The sequence below is a fragment of the Chiloscyllium plagiosum genome, chromosome 39, assembly GCF_004010195.1.
Source record: "Chiloscyllium plagiosum isolate BGI_BamShark_2017 chromosome 39, ASM401019v2, whole genome shotgun sequence".
Taxonomy (NCBI): Eukaryota; Metazoa; Chordata; class Chondrichthyes; order Orectolobiformes; family Hemiscylliidae; genus Chiloscyllium; species Chiloscyllium plagiosum.
The window spans coordinates 18,265,898-18,288,783 of NC_057748.1; the positions used below are offsets into that span (position 1 = coordinate 18,265,898).

The 22,886-nt window shown below is 38.6% G+C and overlaps 1 protein-coding gene across 1 annotated transcript in view; it reads left to right on the forward strand.

Annotated features, from left to right (window-relative positions):
• Nucleotides 1-22,886, forward strand: part of LOC122542299 (histone acetyltransferase p300-like) — a 118,682-nt gene that overhangs the window by 82,440 nt on the left and 13,356 nt on the right. Inside the window, exons 17-26 of the mRNA XM_043679907.1 lie at nt 409-527; nt 1,948-2,187; nt 9,130-9,218; nt 10,405-10,485; nt 10,865-10,921; nt 11,764-11,841; nt 13,100-13,167; nt 14,058-14,208; nt 21,138-21,284; nt 22,282-22,395. Coding sequence (XP_043535842.1) covers nt 409-527; nt 1,948-2,187; nt 9,130-9,218; nt 10,405-10,485; nt 10,865-10,921; nt 11,764-11,841; nt 13,100-13,167; nt 14,058-14,208; nt 21,138-21,284; nt 22,282-22,395 — 1,144 coding nt within the window. The remainder of the gene's footprint in view (nt 1-408; nt 528-1,947; nt 2,188-9,129; nt 9,219-10,404; nt 10,486-10,864; nt 10,922-11,763; nt 11,842-13,099; nt 13,168-14,057; nt 14,209-21,137; nt 21,285-22,281; nt 22,396-22,886) is intronic.

The following is a 22,886-nucleotide window of genomic DNA, read 5'->3' on the forward strand; positions in this document are numbered from 1 at the left end:
TTAACCCGTTTTGAGAATTTTATTGGCCGGGAGGCATCAAGCAGAGACTAAGTATAGATTTTTAAACACATTTAAAACCTTTTCAATTACAAAGTTAAAATCAGGTGTTCTAAGTATCACTTGACAGGCATCAAAAATTGGGGGAAGAAAATTAAGATCATTTCCCTATTTCATCACACTTTACTTCCTAGAAACTGGATACTTTTTCTGTTAGTCTGTGAACTGAACTGAAATTGTTTTGATATAAATAACTGAATTTTAAATAATAGGTTTAATGAGATCCTTACAAAAGTAGGGTGAGTAAATTGAAGCATTGAAATACTAGCATCCTTCAAAATTTTGTTACAATAGTCACTTTTAGTTACTAGATGTCCTTGTAGTGGAATGACTTTTTTTTTCACTGTTTAGTTTTCAAGCCAGAAGAGTTGAGGCAGGCACTAATGCCGACACTGGAAGCACTTTATCGTCAGGACCCTGAGTCACTTCCTTTCCGGCAACCTGTGGATCCTCAGCAACTGGGTATTCCTGTAAGTGTGATGTGAGGATGTTTGAATGGTATGCATATTATTTTTCAATTATATCTGAAAGGATTTGTGATTATAATTTTTTGTACCTTTCAGCATAACTATAATAGCTGAGATCAGGGCTCTTGTGCACATGAAAGTGAAGACCATCACATAACGATGTTACATCTAGTAATTCAGAGCCCCAGGCTAATGTGCTGAGGGCATGGGTTTGAATCCCATCATGGCAGGTGGTGTAATTTGAATTCAGTAAAAATCTAGAAATAAAAGCTAACCTAATGATCATGTAACTCCTGTTGTTGCCATCCTTATCCAGTCTAGCCTGTATGTGATTCTAGACCTATATTAATATAGTTGGCTCTTAACTGTCCTCTAGGCAATAAGGGGTGGTCAATAAATGCTGGCTTAGCCAGCTTTTCCCACATCACATGCATTTGCAAACTCATGACTTTTTTAAGAGATTTTTGTTACATGATTTTTTTTTCCATGATATCACAAAGGGAAAAGCAAACACACTCTCCATTTTTTTTGGTGTTACCAAAGCCAGGTTGCTTTTTTATAAACATTTTACCAGTTTATCTGCCTTTCTCCTGGCCAATGCAAAATGTTTGGTTAGTAGAGGTTTATGATGACTGAATAAGACCAACTAATTTTTGCTGCCTGTCATTCTAGAGCCATTTTGTGTTTTGAAGAGAACAATATTGCATCTTCCTTTTGCTTCAATTGCAAATAGCATGTTTTAGAAACAGTGTGCTAGAAGGTTGATATTTCAGTAAACTGAAAGTTCCTCCTAATGCACAATATCCAACTTTGCTGTGCACCTGTATAGGATGAGACAAAAGTTGAAAACGCTGACGTGCACAGCAGGTTATTCAACACCTGTAATGGTAACATGCAAGATACCTAAAACAAAAGCAAAATCCTGCAGATGCTGGGGAAATTCAGGTGATTTGGCTGTTTGTGTGGAGAGAAATAGACGTAAAGTTTCAAGTTTGCTTTGACTCTTCAAGTCATACTGGATTTGAACTTGAACTGTTTTTCTCCACAGTTGTTGCCAGACTGCCTGATTTTCTGCAGCATTCTGTTGGTTTTGTACAAGGCACAGTGTTACATTTCAACCTTTGGTTATGGTAAAGAGCATGGAACCCCAGTGTTACTACAGGTCTTTCTCTTTACCAATGGAAATTTCCTGTTGTGCATATTCACTCACTTCTGTTTCTATATCAGACAATCCAGTTTTTGCATTTTTATCCAAATGGGTGTAGACTGATTCCTTTTGGGCCCTTCTACTGGGAGTGCTATGACCTGTTATAGAGCTTTTAGAAACACATTGTAAGCAAGAATATTGTGCCCTCCCAACCCATTGGAGCACTTTACATGGCTTGCTCGAAAACTAAAGCTTTGTTTTTTATTTCTCTTGAAGGACTATTTTGACATTGTAAAGACACCGATGGACTTGTCTACAATCAAGCGTAAGCTGGATACTGGCCAGTATCAGGAGCCATGGCAATATGTTGATGACATTTGGTTGATGTTCAACAATGCCTGGCTGTACAACCGCAAGACGTCACGTGTGTATAAGTACTGTACAAAGCTGGCAGAGGTCTTTGAGCTGGAGATTGACCCTGTCATGCAAAATCTGGGATATTGCTGTGGTAGAAAGGTTGGTCCCTGACAATTTTCCCTCTAAGTATTTTCCTTCTTTCAATTCACATTTTCTTTCCCTCTTCTGAGAGAGCTTCAAGGATGAGCCATTGCTTTTCAACTAAATAAATGTTTTTAGCTTTGAAGTAAAAAAAAATGTCAGTAGGGGATTCAACTATCGGTGGTGGGAGAGTGTGGTAGAATAGAAACTGAAAGAGACATGCACAGTTGCACTGGACAGAAGTTGTCGAGTAGAAATCGGTAGATTTTTCTATGGCCAAATTTTTCCATCCCTAACTCTGGGCACAGAGACCAGTTGTAGAGTCTCTCACCTTTGTACATGAGGTCAGCCAACTTTGTTTGGTTCTTTTCCCGAGGTTTCACACACAAGATGCAATTGGCACATACCAACTTCTGCAAACAGTTAAAGTTTATTAAAGCCTGTACAAGCTAGGTGACCCCCTTTTGACCCTCTTCACAGGTGTACGAAATCGAGTCAAAAGAGGTCCTCAACAAAAAAAAATCCCCTTTATACAGGTCAGTTGGTAAAGCTTACAGGTATTCTGGCCCCACCCACCCACCCATAACCACGTTACTCCAGGTACAGTGGTAGGATGAGGTCAACCTCTGAGATAATTTAAATTGTTATGCAAATGGTTTCCTGACTCAATTATTGCCCAAGACAACGTAGGTGTGATATGTCCTAGCTTCGGGGGATGCCTATGAAAGCATTTCTGAATGGAAAGGACTGAATGTTAGTTTAATTTGATAATAGCAGGAGAGTAGTAGCAAATGACTATCCAAATGAAGTGGGAGTTATCCACATTTCTGCATGAATGTTGTCCCCACCCACTTCCAGAATGTTCAGCTTCTGGAGGAAGGCAATGCAGTTTAACTTTAATATTAGTTTAATGTCCAGGGAAATAGTCCAATTTAATCTTTTAACATTACAGGTTGGTGCAACCTGTTTTGTCAGTTTTCTCATCCAAGCCCCAGTATTATCCCAAATCAACATTCTTCCTGTTTTTTTTGTAGTATCCCATTTGTAGGTTCCGTGCATTTAGATCGATCATTTCAAACATTTATAACGTTTTCTGAATGAGCAATGACTCTTTGGTTTCTAGATCAATAAGTAAAATGCAATTTATTACACAAGACTTAATAACCCACTTATTATTTTTAAAATCTATTAAAAGCCAAAAATGAAATAACTATAACTTTCTATAATTGAACTTGTTACTTTCCCAAAATATGACTTTAGAAAACTTGTGGGTAGTGCACACAGAGAGATAGTCACTCTACAGGCTAAGACTCCACAAGGCAGCAAGGGAATGGGTCTTACCAGGCACAGCAAGAGGATTAGGCAGCAAGCAAGGAGTCTCCTGTGGCTATTACCCTAAAAAAACAGATGTACCACTTTGGGTAATGTTGGGGGTGAATGACCTGTCAGTTGAAAGCAGCAACAGCCAAGATCATTGTACCGTGATTGGCTCTGCTGTATAGGGGAGAAGTTAAAACACATGGGCTTGCAGTATTTATAGGATATTCAGTTGTAAGGGGAATAGATGCATATCCCATGTGCTAGGGTCAAGAATGTACTGTGACTGCTCTGAGACATTCCAGAGGAGGAGGATGAACAACCAGTTGTCATGGTGCACATTGGTACAAACAGCATGAGTTAAAAGAAAAAAGGTACAAACAGCATGGATTGAAAGAAAAAAGGGATGAGATCCTAAAAGCAAAATATAAGGTGATAGGAAGGAAGTTTAAAAATTGAGACTTCAAAGATAATGATCTAAGGATTACTACCAGTACCGTGTACCATTCAGTGTACTCAAAATAGCCGGATAAATTAGATCACCTGGCTGAAGAGATGATGTGAGGTGTAGAGAGATGGACAGAGAAATCAAGGGCCATGATTAAACAGAGCCACAGTGAAAAATATTGGGAATGGAACAAGTAATACTAAAAAGACAACCCTTAGGCTTTGTGCTTTAATGTGTGGAACATCACAAAAAATGAATGAATTAATCTTGGAAAATGGATGAAAGTAAGTATGATATTGCCTGGATTATGGGGACATGGCTGCAGGGTGACCAGGGATGAGAACATCCAGGGGTATTCAATATTTAGAAAGAACAGATGAGAAAGGAAGTAGTATTGCTGATTAAGGAAGAAATTAATGCAATGGTGAGAAAGGATATTAGTTCTGACATTGTGGGATCTGAATGTTAGAGCTAAAAAGCACCAAGAGCCAAAAAAACATGAATGGGGGTTGTGTATGGATCCCAAATTGCAGGCGTGGTGTCAGGAATAGCATTAAACAGGAAATTAGAAATACATGCAACAAAGACACATCTGTAATTATGGGTGAATTTAATTTGCATAAAGTTTGGACAAACAAAATTAGTAAGAATATCATCGAGAAGGAATTCCTGGAGTTGTATGTGAAATACCAACGAGAGAACAGGCCATCCTAGTCTGGGTATAATGTAATGTGAGATGAATAATTGATCTTCCAGTTGTATCAGTTTTTTTAAGAATGAGCAACCATATGAGAGAATTCCTCATCGATGTAGAGTGAGATATTTAGTTCTGAAGCTAGGGTCCTGAATCTGAATGGAGAAAATGAGGTGTGAGGTGGCTATGATAGGTTAAAGGGATGCTGATGAAAATGAGGGTAAATATTCAAAAGCGCATGGGTCAGGTGCACCAATTATACATTTCTGTCTGCCGCAAAAGTAGAACAAGAAAGATGGCTGATCCATGGCTTACAGGGGAAACTTTAGTTAGTATTAGATCCAAGGAAGAGGTGTACAAATTGGCTGGAAAAATACAACAGACCTGAGAAGTGGGAGCAGTTTAGAATTCAACAAAGGAGGAAAGAGAGATTGATTAAGACAGGGAAAATAGAATATGAGTAAGCTTGTGGGAAACATTAAACTGGATGTAAAAGTTTCTGTTGTTATCTGAAATAAAAAAGATTGAAGGCAAATGTAGATCCTATACAGTCAGAAACCGGGGCATTTACAATGAGAAACAAAGAAATAGCTTCCCAACTAAATGCACACTTTGGTTCTGTGATTACACAGGAGGATCCAAATAACATACGCAGAAATGTTGAGAAATACAGGATTTTGTGAGAGGGGAAGGATTGAGGAAATCAGTAGGAAAATGATATTGTGTAAAATGATGGGGTTGGAGACAGATGAATCCCTAGGGCCTGATCATCTAAATCCCAGACTACTAAAGGAAGTAGCATAGAAGTAATAGATATGATATTACTCATCTTAGACTCTGCAGCAGTTCCTACAGGTTGGTGGGTAGCTAATATAACTGCTCTACTTAAAAAGGGAGGCAGGGAGAAAACTGGAAATTATAGACCAGTCAGTCAGATGTCATTGAGGAGAATGATAGAATTCATTATAAAAGACTTAATAGCAGAGCATTTGGAAAACAATAGAATTCTTTGGGGACTCGGCTGTTATGGGGAAGCCAGTGGATGTGGTTTATTTGGGCATTCAGAAGGCTTTGACGAAGTCCCACATAAGAGATCAGTGTGTAAAATTAAAGCACATGGGTTGGGGGTCATGTATGGAAATAAATCTCTAGCAGACAGGAAGCTAAGTGTAGGAATAAAGAAGATCATTTTCTGGATTGGTAAGCAAGTGACTAGTGGGATGTTGCAGGCTCGTTGCTAGGGCCCTAACTATTCAAAATATTTTCATGATTCAGGTGAGGGAGCTAAATGTAATATCTAAATTTGCAGAAGTGACAGTTTGGGTGGAAGGGTTAGCTGGAAGGAGGATGCAGAAATGCAAGTGTGATTTGGGCAAGCTAAGTGAGTGGGGAAGTGCATGGCACATGCAGTAAAATGTGCATAAATGTGAGGTTATCCACTTTGGAATCAAAAACAGATGGTAGATTATTATCTGACCGTAAATTGAAAGAGGGGAATATGCACAGACCTGGGAGGTGTCCTCGTACACCAGTCATCTAAGGTGAGCATGCAGGTGCAGCAGGCAGTCAAAAAGGCAAATGGTATATTGTCCTTCATAGTGAGAGGCTTACGATGCAAGAGCAGTCATGTCTTGCTGCAGTTATACAGGGCCTTGGTGAGAACACACCTCAAATGTTGTTTACAGTTTTGGTCTGTATCTGAGGAAGGATGTTCTTGCTATTGAAGGTTTACCAGACTGATTCCTGGGATTGACAGGACTTGGGTACGAGGAAAGGTTAAATCTGTTCTGATAATATTTGTTGGCATTTAGAAGAATGAAGGGGTTCTCATAGAAATCAACAAAATTCTAACATGACTAAACTGGGTAGATGCAGTCAGGATGAGTCTTGGTTCCCAGTGATGGGACAATTGGAACGAAGGGTCATAGTTTAAGTATCGGGGTAAACCTTTTAAGATTGAAATGAGAACAAATTTCTTAATCCAGAGTGGGGTGGCCATGTGGAAATTGCTACAGCAAAAGCAGTTGAGGCCAAACCAATTTATGGATATTTCATCTGGGGCTAAAAGGATCAAAGGGTGAGAACGGCTATTGAGTTGGATGATGAGTTGGATAATGAATGGCAAAACGGGCTATTTTCTATGATTCTGTGGTTTTGGGAATTGAGTTACCAATTGGCACTCTGTACTTTTCATCATCTATGTAGTCTGAGTCAGGAGTTAAGATAAGTGACTGTACTTCTGATGATACTAAAACAGCTCCACACCATTCCTGACAAAATTGCGTTCTTGAAAGGTGCCTGTTTCACTGTAAACACTAATCACCTCTACTATCTAGAAGCTGCATTGCAGCAGCTCATCCTGGGATGCACCTCCCAGAACCATGACTTTGACCATCCAGAAAGATGAGGGTAGAAAATGTATGGGAACATTATCACCTGCAGATTCTTCAAGTTAAACACTATTCTGACTTGGTATACATCACCATTCCTCGTTGTTGGCTCAAACTCCTGGTACTCCAAGCTAAGAGCACTGTGACAGTACCTTTGCCATGTGAACTTCAACAGTTTAAAGATGCAGTAAGTGGGGATGGATGATATATACTAACTTTCTCAGGCACCCATATCCTGTTAAAAGCAGCATTTGTAACAAAATGTCCACAACCAAGGCGCATTGTTATTTCACAATTAAGGCTGAAACATTAAAGTGCAAGTCTTATGCCATTGCTGTTGTGATGATGCATTTTGTTTTCCTCCTGAACTAATGTCACAATTGCCTTCATTGATATTTTGATCTCTGTCCTCCAAGGCAATCTTAAAATCATCATATTCTGTTCACTGACCGTTGATTGTCTTAAGTAAGCTTGCAAGTTGAGTTGGTAGTTAGAATGGCAAATACCATGTTGTCATTCATCTCGAGAGGACTAGAGATCAAAAAGGGGTGTATTATGAGGCTTTATAAGGCTCTGATCAGTCCACATTTGGAGTACTGTGAGCAATTTTGGGCCCCATATCTCCTGAAGGATGTAATCGCCCTGGAGCGGGTCCAACGGAGGTTCACAAGAATGATCCCAGGAAGGAAAGGCTTAACATACAAGAAATGTTTGAGGACTCTGGGACTATGAGTTTAGAAGGATGAGGGAGGATCTGATTGAAACTTACAGAATACTGAACGGCCGAGGCATAGTGGACTTTGGGTAGAAGCTTCCATTAGCAGGAGAGACCAGGACCTGTGGGCACAGCCTTAGAGTAGAGGGAAGACATTTTAGAACAGAAATAAGGAGAAACTTCCTTAGCAGTGAGTGGCGAATCTGTGGAACTCATTGCCACAGAACGGTGTGCAGGCCATGTCATTGACTATAATAGAGATGGGTAAGTTCTTGATTCCCAAAGAGGTCAACGGTTACAGGGAGAAAACTGGAAAATGAGGTTGACAATCCTGTCGGCCATGATCGAATGTCAGAGCAAATTCGATGGGCCGAATGGCCTAATTTCTGTTCCTATGGTCTTATGGTTTCAGCCGACAATATTCTTGTTGAAGTACACAAGTGGTTGCTTGAAGTTGATGGTTAAAATGTAAAATGCTTGACTGTAGTGCTTGTACTAATGAATTAAGTAGACACCAGAGGGATTGTAAGAGAGCTAAACAATTGAATTATCTCGGTGCCTTCCTGTCTAACATAGAATCCCAACAATACTGAAGTAGGCCATTCAGCCTGAGTCTGCACTACCCTTCGAACAGCATACCACCCAAACCCTAGCCCCTTACCCTGTCCCCATAACCTGCGTTTATGATCATAAATCAGCCTAACCTGTACATCCCAGGACAATTTAGCATGGCCAGTCCACCTATCTGCACATCTTTGGGCTGGGAGGAAACTAGAGCAGCCAGCAAAAACCTCCCAGACACTGGGAACACACTGGAGAACATACAAATTCTACAAGTCACCCAAGGTTGGAATTAAACCTGTGTCCCTGGTGTTCTGAGGTAACAGTACTAATCACTAAGCCACCATGTCACCCCATGTTCAATGTTTAAAACCTGTAATTATAGCCCTTTACCATTTCCATTCTGCCTTCTTCCTACTCCCATAATCTCTGGCCATTTTCTTGTATGACTTTCAGTCCATATCTCCCAAATCTATTTCAGCTTTGCTTCTTTTAATATTCACTGTCTGAAGTAAATCCTGTTCTGAATTGTTTTGATTGTACCCTCAATGCCTCAACTGTTTTGTCTTTTAGTCCTCCATTTATCGCACCTGAATTCATTGAGCCTTTATCTATGTTAAAGGCATGATATCAATCCTGCTACTGCCATAGGTCTGTGACATGGAGCTCCATTTGTATTTGGCACCAGCTGATACTCCTTTTTTAAAGCACAATGTGGAAGCTATAATTATGGGTTCTGACATTGTGGCATTTGAGCAGTAGAAAGTAACCACCTTTTTCTCAGCTGTTTCGAAGCGTTGCTCAAGTTATAATAATTTCCTTTTGTTCTTTGTAGCTGGAATTTTCACCGCAGACCCTCTGTTGCTATGGAAAACAGTTGTGTACGATCCCTCGGGATGCTACCTATTACAGTTATCAAAACCGGTGAGATGGCTTCTAGATCAGCCAGCAAAACAGTATTTTTAAAATAAATCTGTCGGATTTGCTTTGATTTCTATAAAACTTTACTAACTTCCTAGTTAAAAGGTTAATAAAAAGTCTTGTCTATTTATTAAAATCTACACTATCCATCAAATTATCACAATCCTGTTCAGGATACTGTAAATCCTTGAGTTATGAAAAATATTGATAGTGGGTACAGACACTAATATTGCTGCTTGTGGGGAAGAGCCTAACTTGAAGCTGCCCATATAAGATAGTCACCAATATAACCAATAGCGAATTCAAGAAAATTCTTTAGTCCGGAATCAGAACACTGAGTAGTTGAACTGAATAGTATAACGTTTCAAAAGAAAAATAGACAAACTTGAAGGAAGTAGATAGTTTTAAATGTGGGTTTACATGAGGAAAGGCAGTTGGAGACTTGAGCTCGGTATAAATAATGGACTGGGACTGGTTGGGCCAAGTGATCTGTTTCCGTGAAATATCCATTATATTCTTCTGTAACTTGTACTGTTGGGTGAAGTTGCTATAAATTCTTTAATGACCTTGTATAGATTGTTAGTGTTGAGGGTAGGAAGAAATAGATCTCTTGAGTTACTTAATTTGCTATTATGATTCCAACAGAGGCTAATTTATTGTCTAAATGTGATCAGGGAAGTTGTACAAAAATGAGGCAATTCGATACAGTAGCAGTAAAAATTAAATGGGTAACCTGAGGAATTTTCAAAATATTCTGATAGAACAGCATCGTACTGCTTGTTTATTGAGCAGAATTTGTGTGTCCCTACGTATGGACTGCGACAGGGCCATGTCAGTTGGTGTTTTCTTAATCAAACTTACATGGATTATATCTTTTAATTAATAATGTGATGGTTTTATACTCTCAATGCAAATGGTAATCATTTCTACACTGAATAATCAACCTATATTTATGAGCAAAGTTTAAAAATACAAGTCTGTCTTAATCCTTTGCTAAATTTTGAAAAACTAATTTTCATAAAATTGGTTGTGTGCGCTCCCTTACTTTCTACCTTTTTTTCTTCTCAAATATTCTCATTCATTATTAGTGCTTTAAACATGATCCTTTAACTGGTTACCAATTTATTTTACTTGTGTTCACTTGGTTATAGATGTAAAGTTTTTCAAAACATGTTTATCTTTTAAACAGGTATCATTTCTGTGAGAAATGTTTCAATGAGATCCAGGGAGAAACTGTCTCTCTAGGTGATGACCCAACGCAACCTCAAACGTAAGTGTACTCTCTGGCTTTCTTTAAGGGATTTAAAATTGATGACTGCCTTAATTTTAAATTGCTAAAGAATGCAGGTATTGTAAGTTTTCATTATGGATAGAATAAATTCTATATCTAACAGTTACCAGATGCCAAGATCCTTGGATTTGAAGGCAGGAAGTGGCACCACAGTGTCAAAACTCCTTGACTTTTGTGTAACAAAATTTGGTCAGTTGTTTATTTGCAGAATGTGTGAGGATGCTACAGATATTGCCAGAAGATATCAATTTTAAGTTCTCCACCAGTGCAGTTTTTTGTACTGTGATACATGTATTCTGGCTGTACATTTGATCGCTGTCTCTTGCTGCCTACTATAATGTGTTTTTGTTTCTGTTAGGACTATTTCTAAGGAACAGTTCTCAAAGAAGAAGAATGATACACTGGACCCTGAAATGTAAGTGTTTTTAGGTTCAGTTATTTGTTCTTAATGGGGTTGTAGATAATATTGTCCTATCACTTTTATTACCTTGAAGATGGTCTTGAGCCATCCTGCCTCTGCACTCCTTATGATGCTCCCACCTCCATTTCCTGTTTTTCTCTATTTTTGCAAAGATGGGTAAACGTGAAATGCCACTAATTAGCTGATCAAACCAGGAAGCATGACAAGTCAAAACCAGATTGATGGATTTTGTTCCCTACAGGAAACATATTATCCTAAAAGTGCTGAGTGTTGGAAACTTATGAATTCATTTTTATTAATGTGGGTCATAGGATTTGCAGAACCTTCACCATGCCATATTGTTTTCAACCTAGTTTGTCTGTAAAGAAGAAATCTCAAAAACCAACAGACAGGTTCAGCAAAACTTGTTGTTATAGGATAAAGTCCAAAGAAGAACTGATTAATTTTTGCAAAAGTATGAATCCAGCCCCTTGAATTTTTTAAAGGATCAGTTTACATTGGGAGATATATTGAGCCTTTTTTTAGTATAAAGAATATTGAGAGATATTTAATTTGGAATGTTGTTAGTTTGTTTTAGAATGTTGTTGATTATTCCAAAATGTGAGCACTGTGTTCATAGCAGATTGGGGTGGCTTCATGTCAATCCAGGCTCAACAATGAGTTGAAGTGCTTAATTAGAAAACTTCCTTTTTTTTCCAAGCTTTGTAGTTGCAGAGCATTGGCCAGCAAGGAATAAGTCTGAAGGGGAAACTGTAATTTGCAAAGTTTGATCAACGTGTTGGAGGCATGTACTGTAGCACTCTTCACTTGTTGATAATCGCTTCTTCTCTTTGTAGATTTGTTGAATGTACTGAATGTGGTCGGAAAATGCATCAAATCTGTGTCCTTCACCACGAACTTATTTGGCCCTCAGGGTGAGTTGCATTGCAAATAAAAGTTGTAAGTTTAATACAAATGTGCAGAATTATCTTTGCATTCATCATAAAAGAGTTGAGGTTAAGTTATTCTGCAAATACAAAGATCATTGCCATTGAAATCAAAAGTAAAGAGCCCTTCATTGAGTTAGAGTTATAGCAAGATATGGGTGACCTGTGTACCCAAGGATTCACTGGTTTAGTCTTTTGTCTATGTTGATCTCCTTTACTCGACCACGTCAGCAGCTGACGTGCTTCAATTACTTTAGTTAGGAAGGAGAAATTCCAAAAGTATTCCTGTTCATATTGTTCAGTGACTCCTGCTGGGGCATCTGGTGACAATTCTATCAAACAGAGATAGAATGCCTTCTATGGTATAATACCTTGATGCTGTCTTGATGACTGACTATTTGGTCATGAAAGAAATTATAGCCAAGCTTAGAGGACTTTTGTTTCTCTAAAAATGAAGGGGAAGAAATTTTTTTTCGTTCCTGAAATCCATCCGTCGTTTTTTGTACATGTTTGTCGGCATGGATATTATGACTCAATTTGCTGCACCATCTAGATCAAAACCCTACTCTGAACTTTGTGATGCTGAAAGCAACATTGATGCCCATTTGTTCATAGAACTGGATTGAGATTGCAGAGTTCTGTAGAGCCTACAGGTCTGGTACAACCGCTGAGATTGATATTTTACGCATTGCTAAAAGGAGACATTAAGTCAAAGTGTTATGATTTGCACTTATAAGAAACAGAGTGAAAAAGTTTTTTTTTTTGAGGACATGTAAAGCTGGGAATATCTGAAGGTAGCCTTCTTTGGATTTTCATATTTCTAGTGATGAGCTGCAGTAGACCAATGCCAGAAGCTTTGGAATTTGAACTTTTATGGATTTCTTGTATAAAATCATCTGGGGCAAAATTCACTATATCATTAGTCAGAAAATCTTGCAAAGACTTTTGACCGAATTTCCATGCTGACGTTTTGCAAGTGTGCAGAGTTGTAGAGATATTTGCAAATGGTCAGTTAGTTGCCTTGCACCACTGGGTTCGGTTCCTAACTGATTGCAAAAAAAAATTGTTTACATTTTACAGAGATCCTGTCCAAAATGCACTGACATTGTGCATGATTTCAGTGGTATGTCCTGTTGTGGGAATGCATGTATTGTTGGAGAGTATAGTCAAATATGAAATATGTGCATCAAACTAGGTTGTCAATTTATATTTTAAAAAAGCTCGGTTTTCTTTTTGCCTCTTTCAGTTTTGTTTGTGATCCCTGCTTAAAGAAAACTGGGAAAACGAGAAAAGAAAATAAATTCTGTGCAAAAAGTAAGTTCTCTCAATAATCAATTTAAATGAGTATTGGAAAACGAGGCAATTTTCAAGAAACCTTTCAAGAAAAATTTCTGAAGCATTGAAAAGAAAGGAGCAAGAATATGCTTTCAGTTCCATTGGGCCTTCTCCACCATTGATTTTTAGAAATACCAAGTACTTTAAATCTGTCTTGTACAAAAGGTGTGATAATGTGCATAATGGATTGTCTGTCTGGTTAATCATTAGTATTGATGTCTAAGCCTTCCACAGCTGATATTGGGAATCTGTTGAACAACAGTGCTTGTAACTGAGCTTGATCCTCCCCACCTGATCTTTCACTCAGGAGGTGATCACTGGATAGCAATCAGATGTCCTGAGAGAGGTTTTTTTAACCTATCTGACACACACATTCTTACCTAAAACTTAGTTGTTAAGGTCAATCTTGTCCTTGTGGCTGCTTTAGCTAAGATAAGCAAACTACATGTGTTAACAATTGGATTTGAATCTTATTGATCTGTGTTTCATCAGCAAACCAATTTTGCCAACTGAAGAATTGAACAAGTCATAAGTAGCCTTTTAAAATTAGTATCCTTCCTAAGCTGCTGGGAACTGCATGCTGGTTCATGGTGTTTCAAAAGTTCTTGAAACCATCTTCCTCAAGTGTTCCCTTTGCAGTCAATCATGCTGACTAAAATCAAAGCAGACATGGACTAACAAAATGATGCAGTACATTGTAACCAGTCTTACTGCACCCCAGCAGCAATTTATAATTGTGCCCTGTTCGCTGTGAAATAGAAGGAGAATACATATAACTGAAACCCTTTTCTTTCTTGATAAAGAAAGTAGTAGTAAAATACAACAAGAATGCAGTAGTTGACATTTTCATTCAAATTTTTTCTTCCTAGGGTTACCAACCACTAAACTAGGTGTTTACCTAGAAACCCGTATTAATGACTTCCTCCGCAGACAGAATCATCCGGAGGCTGGCGAGTGCACAGTTCGGGTGGTGCACAGTTCAGATAAAACGGTGGAAGTTAAGCCAGGAATGAAGGCTAGGTGAGAAATGCTGTTTTCATTTTTGCAGAAACTTGAAGGTCAGAAGTTACAAAAATACATGTAAGTTACATCTTGAATATGTGTACAACAACAGCTTGCATTCATATAGTGTCCTTAACAGAAGCATGAGGGAACAAATGGATGCAGATCTGAAGAAGGGATGTCAGAGAATAGTGTAAAAGCTCAAAGAGATGGGTATTGAAGAGAGTAGATTAGTTCTATAACAGTCTTGATTTATTTGTTCATGGAGTATTGGCATTGCTGGCAAAGCCAGCATTAATGGCCTTCTCTAATGGAGTTAGGTCAACACATTGTTGTAGGTTTGGAGTTGCATGTATGCCAGCCTGGTTAGGGGAATAGGGGACTTAATTCCTTGAAGGGAATTAGAGAGTCAGTTGAGTTTTTACAACAAGTGACAGTGGTTACATAATTGCCACCGGACTAGCTTTTTAATTCAAGATTTTTGTTTTGTCATGTTGGGATTTGCTCCCATGTCACCAGAGCATTAACCTTGACCTCTAGATTACTATCCTAATAATTCCACTGACCCCCTGTAGGTATATAGGATGTCTCGTAAAATCACTTTTCTTCTTTGAAAAGGAATCTTTTTATTTGTCTTATTCTGCTAGCTCCTTTAGTATTCATTCATGAATATTAACATATTACTATGGTTGGTCTTAATTTTATTCTTGTCACACTTCTGGACATTGATAGGGGAGATTTGATGATGCCATAAATATCAGTGGTTGGGGAAGCGGTCTTTATTTGTTTCAGTCATGGTGATTGTAATCATCTGACACTTGTGTGATGCAGATGTCTGAGCTTCCCATAATGCTAGTGTACTCTTTGCACTCATTGTAACTGAGCTTAGTCTTGTCCTCATGGACCTCATTGGGAGGAAGAGGGTGGTTAAATAGAGCTTGAGTTGTAAGCGAGCTTGTTCATCCTGAGGTGGTGGAGAGGGACTGTTTGGAGTTACGGCAAAAGAATGAATACAGTGACATTTTCCAACGATGATGCTGGCCTTGCAGTTGATGTTGTCAAAGGTTGCAGGGGAAGAAATGCACCATGTTGTGAGAATGCCATTTGTGACTTCAGTTAGAACTTCCCCTGTGCCATGGCATGGCCAGAACTCTGGTGGGCTTCTGAGAATATGACACTGATGATCACAAATGTAGAAAATGCACATGCATGTGTTGGACAATGAGAAGAAAGTAAGTAGAGCTGAGATGGAAGTTAACAAGGGCAGAGAGATTGAAGATGGTAATAATGGGGATTTTTGATCATTGAAGGTGGTGCCTGTAGAGCAAAACAGTTTCATGTTAGCATGGTAATGGAGAATTTGACAAGAATTTGGATTGAGAGCACAAGTAGGGTTTTAGACTAAATGTATTTGGAGACTATTAAGTTGAGACAGGTCGTAGGAAGATGATTAGGAGTTCATGACTAGAGTAGGTTTGTGTGGGATGGAGAATTTTTTTGTTCATTTACTGAATGTGAGTATTGCTGGCTTGGTCAGTATTAATTACATATCACCTTCTCAAACATCTAGTGATGATAAGCTCCCTTTTGAACTGCTGCAATCCATGTGGTGTAGGTGCACTCACTATGCTGTTAGAGAATTCTGAGTTTTGACTGTGTGGCAGTGAAATAACAGCGTATAGTTCCAAATTGAGATGGTGTGTGACTTGAAAGGGAACTTGATGTTGTCATGCACCTGCTGCCCTTGTCCTTCTAAGTGTAGAGGTTACAGGTTCAGGAAGTGCTGTCTAAGGAGCCTTGGTGTGTTGTTGCTGTGCATTTTATAGATGTCACACACTGGTGCCATTATGCTTCACTACTGGAGGGAACAAATATTGAAGATGATCAGGTGCTAATCAGGAGGGTACTTTGTTCTGGGTAGTTTTGAACTTCGAGTGTTGCTGGAACTGCACAAATCCAGGCAAGTGCAGAGTATTCCATCATACTCCTCACTTTGCCTTCTAGATGATAAATGTGCTTTGGGGAGCCGGGATAAAGTTACTCACTGCAGAATTTCTAGTGTCTGACCTGCTCTTAGACCACATTTAAATGGCTGGTTCAGTTCAGTTTCTGATCAACACTTATCCCATGGATGTTATTTATCAGCAATGGTAATGCCAATGATTGTCAAGAGCAAAGGCTTGTTTCTGTCTGGTCGGGAGATGGTATTTATCTGGCACTTTGTGAACCATGACTGTTACTTGCCAGTAGGCGAAAGTGAGGACTGCAGATGCTGGAGATCAGAGTCAAGATTAGAGTGGTGCTGGAAAAGCACAGCAGGTCAAGCAGCATCCGAGGAGCAGGAAAATCGACATTTCAGGCAAAAGCTCTTCGTCAGGAATGACTGTTACTTGCCAGTAATCACCCCAAGCCTGGGTAGTAGCCAGATTGTGCTGGCTCCATAGCTGAGTCATGAATGGCACTGAACATTGTGCAGCCATCAGTTAATACCCCCTTATAATGAAGTGATGATCACTGATAGAGCAGCTAATGATGGTTAAATTTTGGATACTACCCTGAGAATCAAAGATCTTTATAGTGTGGTGGTAGCATCTCTAGTTTCAAGATGGGTGTCCTTGGTCTAAGCCCCATCTGCTCCAAAAGTATGTGATAACATCTCTGAACAGGTTGATTTAAAAAAAAATTCTACCTTGAGGAACTCCTGTAGTGATTTCCTGTGGCTAAGATGACTGATCTCCAAAAAGCCACCATTGTGTTCCTTTGATTTCATCAGGTGGGGAGTTTTCTTTTATTCTCATTGACTGTAGTTTTCATAGGTGTCATACTCCATTTTCCTAAGTGCTGTACTCGATCACATTTTACCTTGATTCAAGCGTAGTCACTCTCCCTTCCCCTGTTGAGTTCAGCTGCTTTGACCATGTCTGTCCAAGGCTGTAATAAAATTAGGAGTTGAATAGGCCTGGCAGAGTCCAAGCTGAGCATCAATAAACAGGTTATCGTACGGTTGGCGACACCATCCATTGCTGACTGAACCTTTGGGTTCTCTTTGCTATATAGGGTAAATGATTAATAGTTTTGGTGCTGGATATTGAGGTTACATACGGTTTGATTGGCTAAGACAGCAATACCCCAAAAATGCTCCAGTTGAACCGACTGAGAACGGACATCTGGCGTCAAGGGTTATAAGGAAATACTTTTGTATTGGCTTTGAATGAATCAGATCGCTATAGTAGAGAGGACAACCAAAATGGGTAACTTTGCATGGATCAATCAGTTGGCCAAAAACACTCTGCATATTCATATTTTTCAGGTTGGCATGTTCTAATGAGTGAAGCCCTAAAGGGTTCTGTGGTCAGGACTTTATGAAGTTTATATCAAAGCATTTGACTAGGGGATCAGAGGCATGGTAGCTAAATTTGCTGATGACACAAAAGATCGTTGTGAAGGTGGAATTAGAAGGAGGCAGATTGGGGGGGGGGGAGGGGAAGGTTGATTTTTCACTCATTTACATCACTGGCTAGGTCAGCATTTATTGCTCCTGCCTAGCTGAGTCAACCACATTGCTATGGTTATGGAGACTAATTTAGGCCAGACCAGGTAAGATCAGCAGTTTCCTTTTCTAAAGGACATACATGATCCCAATGGGTTTTTCTGATAACCGACAATGGATTCACGGTCATCATTAGACTCTTAATTCTAGATTTTCATTGAATTCATATTCCATTTCTGCTGAGGCAGGATTCAAACCCAGGTCCCCAGAACATTACCTGGGTCTCTTTATTAGCAGTCCATCCATTAGACAGTCATCTCCCCCTCATGAGTGGACAGATGGAATATAAACTTGGGAAAGTATGTAATGATTCACTTTAGAAGAAGCATAGCAGGTAGATTAGCATTTAAACTGAGAATAACTGTAGAATTTGTAAGTGCAGAGCAGTCTAGTTTTTCTTGTGCATATTCACAAAATGTTAGTGAGCAGATGCTGCAAGTAATTAAAGAACAGCATTCCATTAGCCGCCTTATTAGAAGAAGTATTGAACATAAATGTAAGGTTAGACTATTTTGTGATGTGTGCAGTTTTGTCTTCTGATTTGAGGAAAGCTGTAAATACATAGCAGTTGGTTCATAGAATCATAGACTTTTATAGTACAGAAGGAGACCATTCGGCCATCATATCTGTACCAGCTTCTAAAAGAGTTGCCCAGCTAGTCTCATTCTCCAGCCCTATCTCTGTAGCCTTCAGAAATTATCACACACAAATCTATAATCAGCTCTTTTTTAAACCTCTGGAATCTGCCCCCACTACTTCCCAGGCAATGCTTTCCAAATTTTAACAACTCATTTAAAAAGTTTCTCCTCATCTCACTGCTAGTTCTCTTGCTGACAGTCTTGAAATTGTGATCCTCTTGTCACTGACAGACCAAGTAATGGAAACAGAATATCCTTCTTTACCCTGTTAAAATTGTTCATGAGTTTGAACACCTCAATAAAGTCACCTTTTAAACGTCTCTAAACTTTAAGATAGTGAGTCCGGAGAATTGATAATGACAGCGAGGAAATGGTAGATGAATTGAGTATTTTCCATTTATCTTCACTACAGAGGATACAAGTGAGCTTCCAAAAGCAGCTAAAAATCAGGCAATGGAAGGGAGTGAAGAACTCAAAAGTTATAATCATTCGGGAAGTGGTGGCAAGTACGTTGTTGGAGCCGAAGGCTGGCAAGTGCCAGAGTCCTAACAGACTGCATTCTGGGGGTCTTGAAATAAGTAGCTAGTGAGATATTTGATGCATTGGTTTTAATTTCCCAAGATTCCTTGGATTAGGGAACATCCCAGTAGCTTGGAGGACAGCAAATAATAACTATTTTATTGAAATAAGGAAGAAGGTAGATTGAAGGAAACTACATGCTAGTTTGCTTAACATCTGTCATATGGAAGATGTTAGAAGTTGTTATTAACTGTTGGAAGCTGTTATCTAGCAGGGCACTTATAAGTTCAAGGTAACCAGGCAAAATCAGCATGGCTTTCTGATAGATAAATCCTGTGTAACAAATCTGTTGGAGTTGTTTGAGGATAGAACATGTGTTGCTGTTAATTGGGAACTGGAGCATGTACTTTACCTCGTTTTCCAGAGACATTTTGTAAAGTGCCCCAAAAAAAGTTGTTCTAGAAAGTAGAAGCTCCTGTGTGGGGGATATCACATTGGCATGGATAAATGATTGACTGTAAAGCAGGAAGCAGAGAGTAGGTTATAAAATCTTTTCTGGTTGTCGAGATGTAATGAGTATGTCGAAGAGTTTGTTGCTAGTACCTCCACTATTTATTATTCGTATAAATGGTTTAGATGAAGGGATAGACAGTGCAGTAGCCAAACTTGCTGATGACCGAAGTATGGAAGTAACTTGTGAAGGAGGCTCCAAAAACATTGATAGTATAAGTGAACGTACAAAGATCTGTCAAATAGAATACAGGTCTTTCTGCTGTAATGCACCCTACCACAACATGAGTTCACTGTAGCATGATGGGCAAATTGAGGATGCTATTTGTAAAGCACTAACTTTTAACACATGTTGGCTGTAACACAAGTGCTGATTCTGAAGCATGATTTTTCTAGAACAGTGTTGCACAAGAATGCAACTGTCGCATTATTGAAGAATTGACTGTGTATAGTTTGGGAAAATAAAAGTTTCCATTTTGACCTAAGGTTAAAAAGGAAACATATTATCTAAATGGTGAAAGGTTAAAGACCTGTGAGATGTAGAGAGATCTAGATTTATTCGTGCATGAATTGTTAAAGGCGAGTATGGAGGTTAAGTAAATAATTAGGAAATGTCGTAGAATATCACGTATCACAGGATTAAGTGTCTTTGGAATTCTTCAAGTGGAAGCAAAGCCTTCGAATATTTTTAAGACAGAGATGGAAAGATTCTTGCTAAACAAAGGGGTAAATAGGTAGGAATGTGGATTTAAAGTTACCATCAGATCAGCCATGATCTTATTAAATGTGGAGCAAGCTTGAGGGACCAAATAGTCTTCTACCCGACTGTATGGCGTGGGAGTGGGAAGAGAAGTCATTGCGAGTGATTCTCTGGTTATCGTTAGAGCATGGGCCACTTCTATGGAAATTCAAACCTGGGATTGGAGAAGCAAAAGTGATATGTATGTGGTCAGGATTAGCTGATCTTTAAAGTATCTGAAAGAGAAGTCAATTTGGCCAAACAATTGATTGGTAAGATGGTGGAGAGAGCTTGTGTGTGACTGGGAGATGAAGAAAGTAGTGGGCTTTGCTCCACTGCAATGGATAAAATGTATTCAATAATTTGTGTTCCTGATTAGTGTTTTCAAAAAAAGATTCACTGCAATTTAGTTTCAAAGCCTCCTGAATCAACATAAGAATGTGAAGCAAGCATGCAACTCTAAATTAATTAAAATCCCCTGAATACTAATTGAACGTGCATTAAGGTGATCAGTGATATAACTATTGTACTTTGTCTCGCTTGTTCAGTTGTGAAGTTTCTGAAGTTATTTGCCTAATCTTGGAGTTAGGGCGACTCGGTTAATAAAGAATTCTTAAGTGACATATTGTTGGTTTTCTTAAAATAAAACAAAGCTTAACATAGTTTTGAGTTTGCTGTTTGTTTATATTCATAAACATTTTTTACTTAGTGTTAAAGAGAATAAAAGATGTATTAATGTTGTGTTTACCTCTGGTTTGAATGCATAAAGTTATACAACAAAGAGTTAACCAGACTCCACCGGTCTGGCCATTTTAGTAGTGGAAGTGCAAAGTATTCTAATTTTTTGGTTCATCCAGCAGATTGGTTTAGGATTTACAAATGTGATTATTGTTATAGTTCATTTTATACATATTACATCTTGAATGTGCATTCTGTTGTCAAAAGCAGAGAATTCAGTCAAAGCATTAGTTACGTGATGTATTTCTTCTAGGTTTGTTGATAATGGGGAGATGGCAGAGTCCTTTCCTTATCGAACAAAAGCTTTGTTTGCCTTTGAAGAAATTGATGGTGTGGACGTATGTTTCTTCGGCATGCATGTGCAAGAGTACGGTTCAGATTGTCCTCCACCCAATCAGAGGTGAGCCCAATGATTCACTAGTTTTAAAACTCATTGTATTATTTCCTCTGTGCAGTAGCTACTTTGAATGTTGGGTTATTTGTTACAATGTCAGTCAAATATCATGTCATGTACTTGAGGGTATGAGGCGAGAAATTGAGAATTTATTTTGCGTGTACCTGTATTTTGAACAATATAAAATATTTGAACAATGGTCGGTCTCCTATGAGTTGCCTTCTGACTGAAAATTAAATTTTAGAATCTTGACTTCAAGAGTATATACACTAAGTTAATGAGTAAAGCTTCAGGAATTTGAGCATGTTTAATTTATGGGGGTGGAATGGGACATGGAAGCTTATTTAAAGTTTCTTTCAAGATTTTCAAATCATTCAGCAAATTGCTGGCAAGATGTTTATAACAGCAAATGACACACCGGTTTAAAAATGATTAAGTTGAAGTGAATGGGGCTAGTTAAATAAAATTTACATTATTTTATAATAGATTATTGAGGCAGGTCTAACACATGGGTTCAAGAGAAATTTGGGTAGATTTCTGAGAAAGAGGAAGAAAAAGGGTGAACAATGAAAAAGAGATGGGTGCACATTTAAGCTTTTCTTTTGTTCTAAAAATTATTTCTGTCTTTTCACTTCCCGTCACAGCATAGCTAGTTAATAATTATCAATATCTTTTTCAAAAGAGCAACGTTTTGATTGTTTCAAATACCAGGTGAATGTTTGACTGGAAACATCGTGGTTGATGGGCCACATAGGCATATTGTCATGTCATATGCTTACTTGCAATATACTTTGAGTTACTGTTTGTTTGCAAGGTCTGACTTTGTTGTGGTTAGAAACGTATTACTTGAACTGGGGTCTGGTGCATTGTTTAGTGCTTTTAATAGCAAACAAAATATGAGCGCATCTGATGTTCAGCTAAGAACCTCATCAAAAAAGAATGCTGTAACTTGAAAGTTTTTGTTATTTGCTGTTTTTGACGATTATTCTCTTTCCTTTGTTAGACGTGTGTACATATCATACCTCGACAGTGTACATTTCTTCCGCCCTCGATGTCTCAGAACAGCTGTCTATCATGAAATCCTGATTGGGTATTTAGAATATGTAAGGAAATTGGGGTAAGTGTACATTTTGGGAAGGCTGCTGTACTCAGTGTACCAAAATCTTCCCGAGACGTTTTATAACATTAAGTGCTACACTGTTGAGATTCAGGCACTGGTTATCTTGCATCTTGATTACTTTTCACAATGCTCCTATTTGGTGTTGATTGTGAATTAATGTATTTATTGGCAATTTGTTTAATGTGAGGGAAACCATTGAAGAAAAACAATATAGGTATATAGTAATTTGTTTTTGACTGCTTAATATTAAGTAAATGCTATTAATAATTTTTCACCAGATGAAATAATAAAATCCCAACAATGTGGAAGCAGGCCATTTGTCGCATCGAGTCCCAGACCCACCCTTTATCCTATCCCTGTAACCCTGCATTTCCAATGGCTAATCCACCTAACCTGCATGTTTGGATTGTGGGAGGAAACCTGAGCACCTGGAGGAAACCCATGGAGAAATAGGGACAATATGCAAACTCTACACAGACAGTCACCCG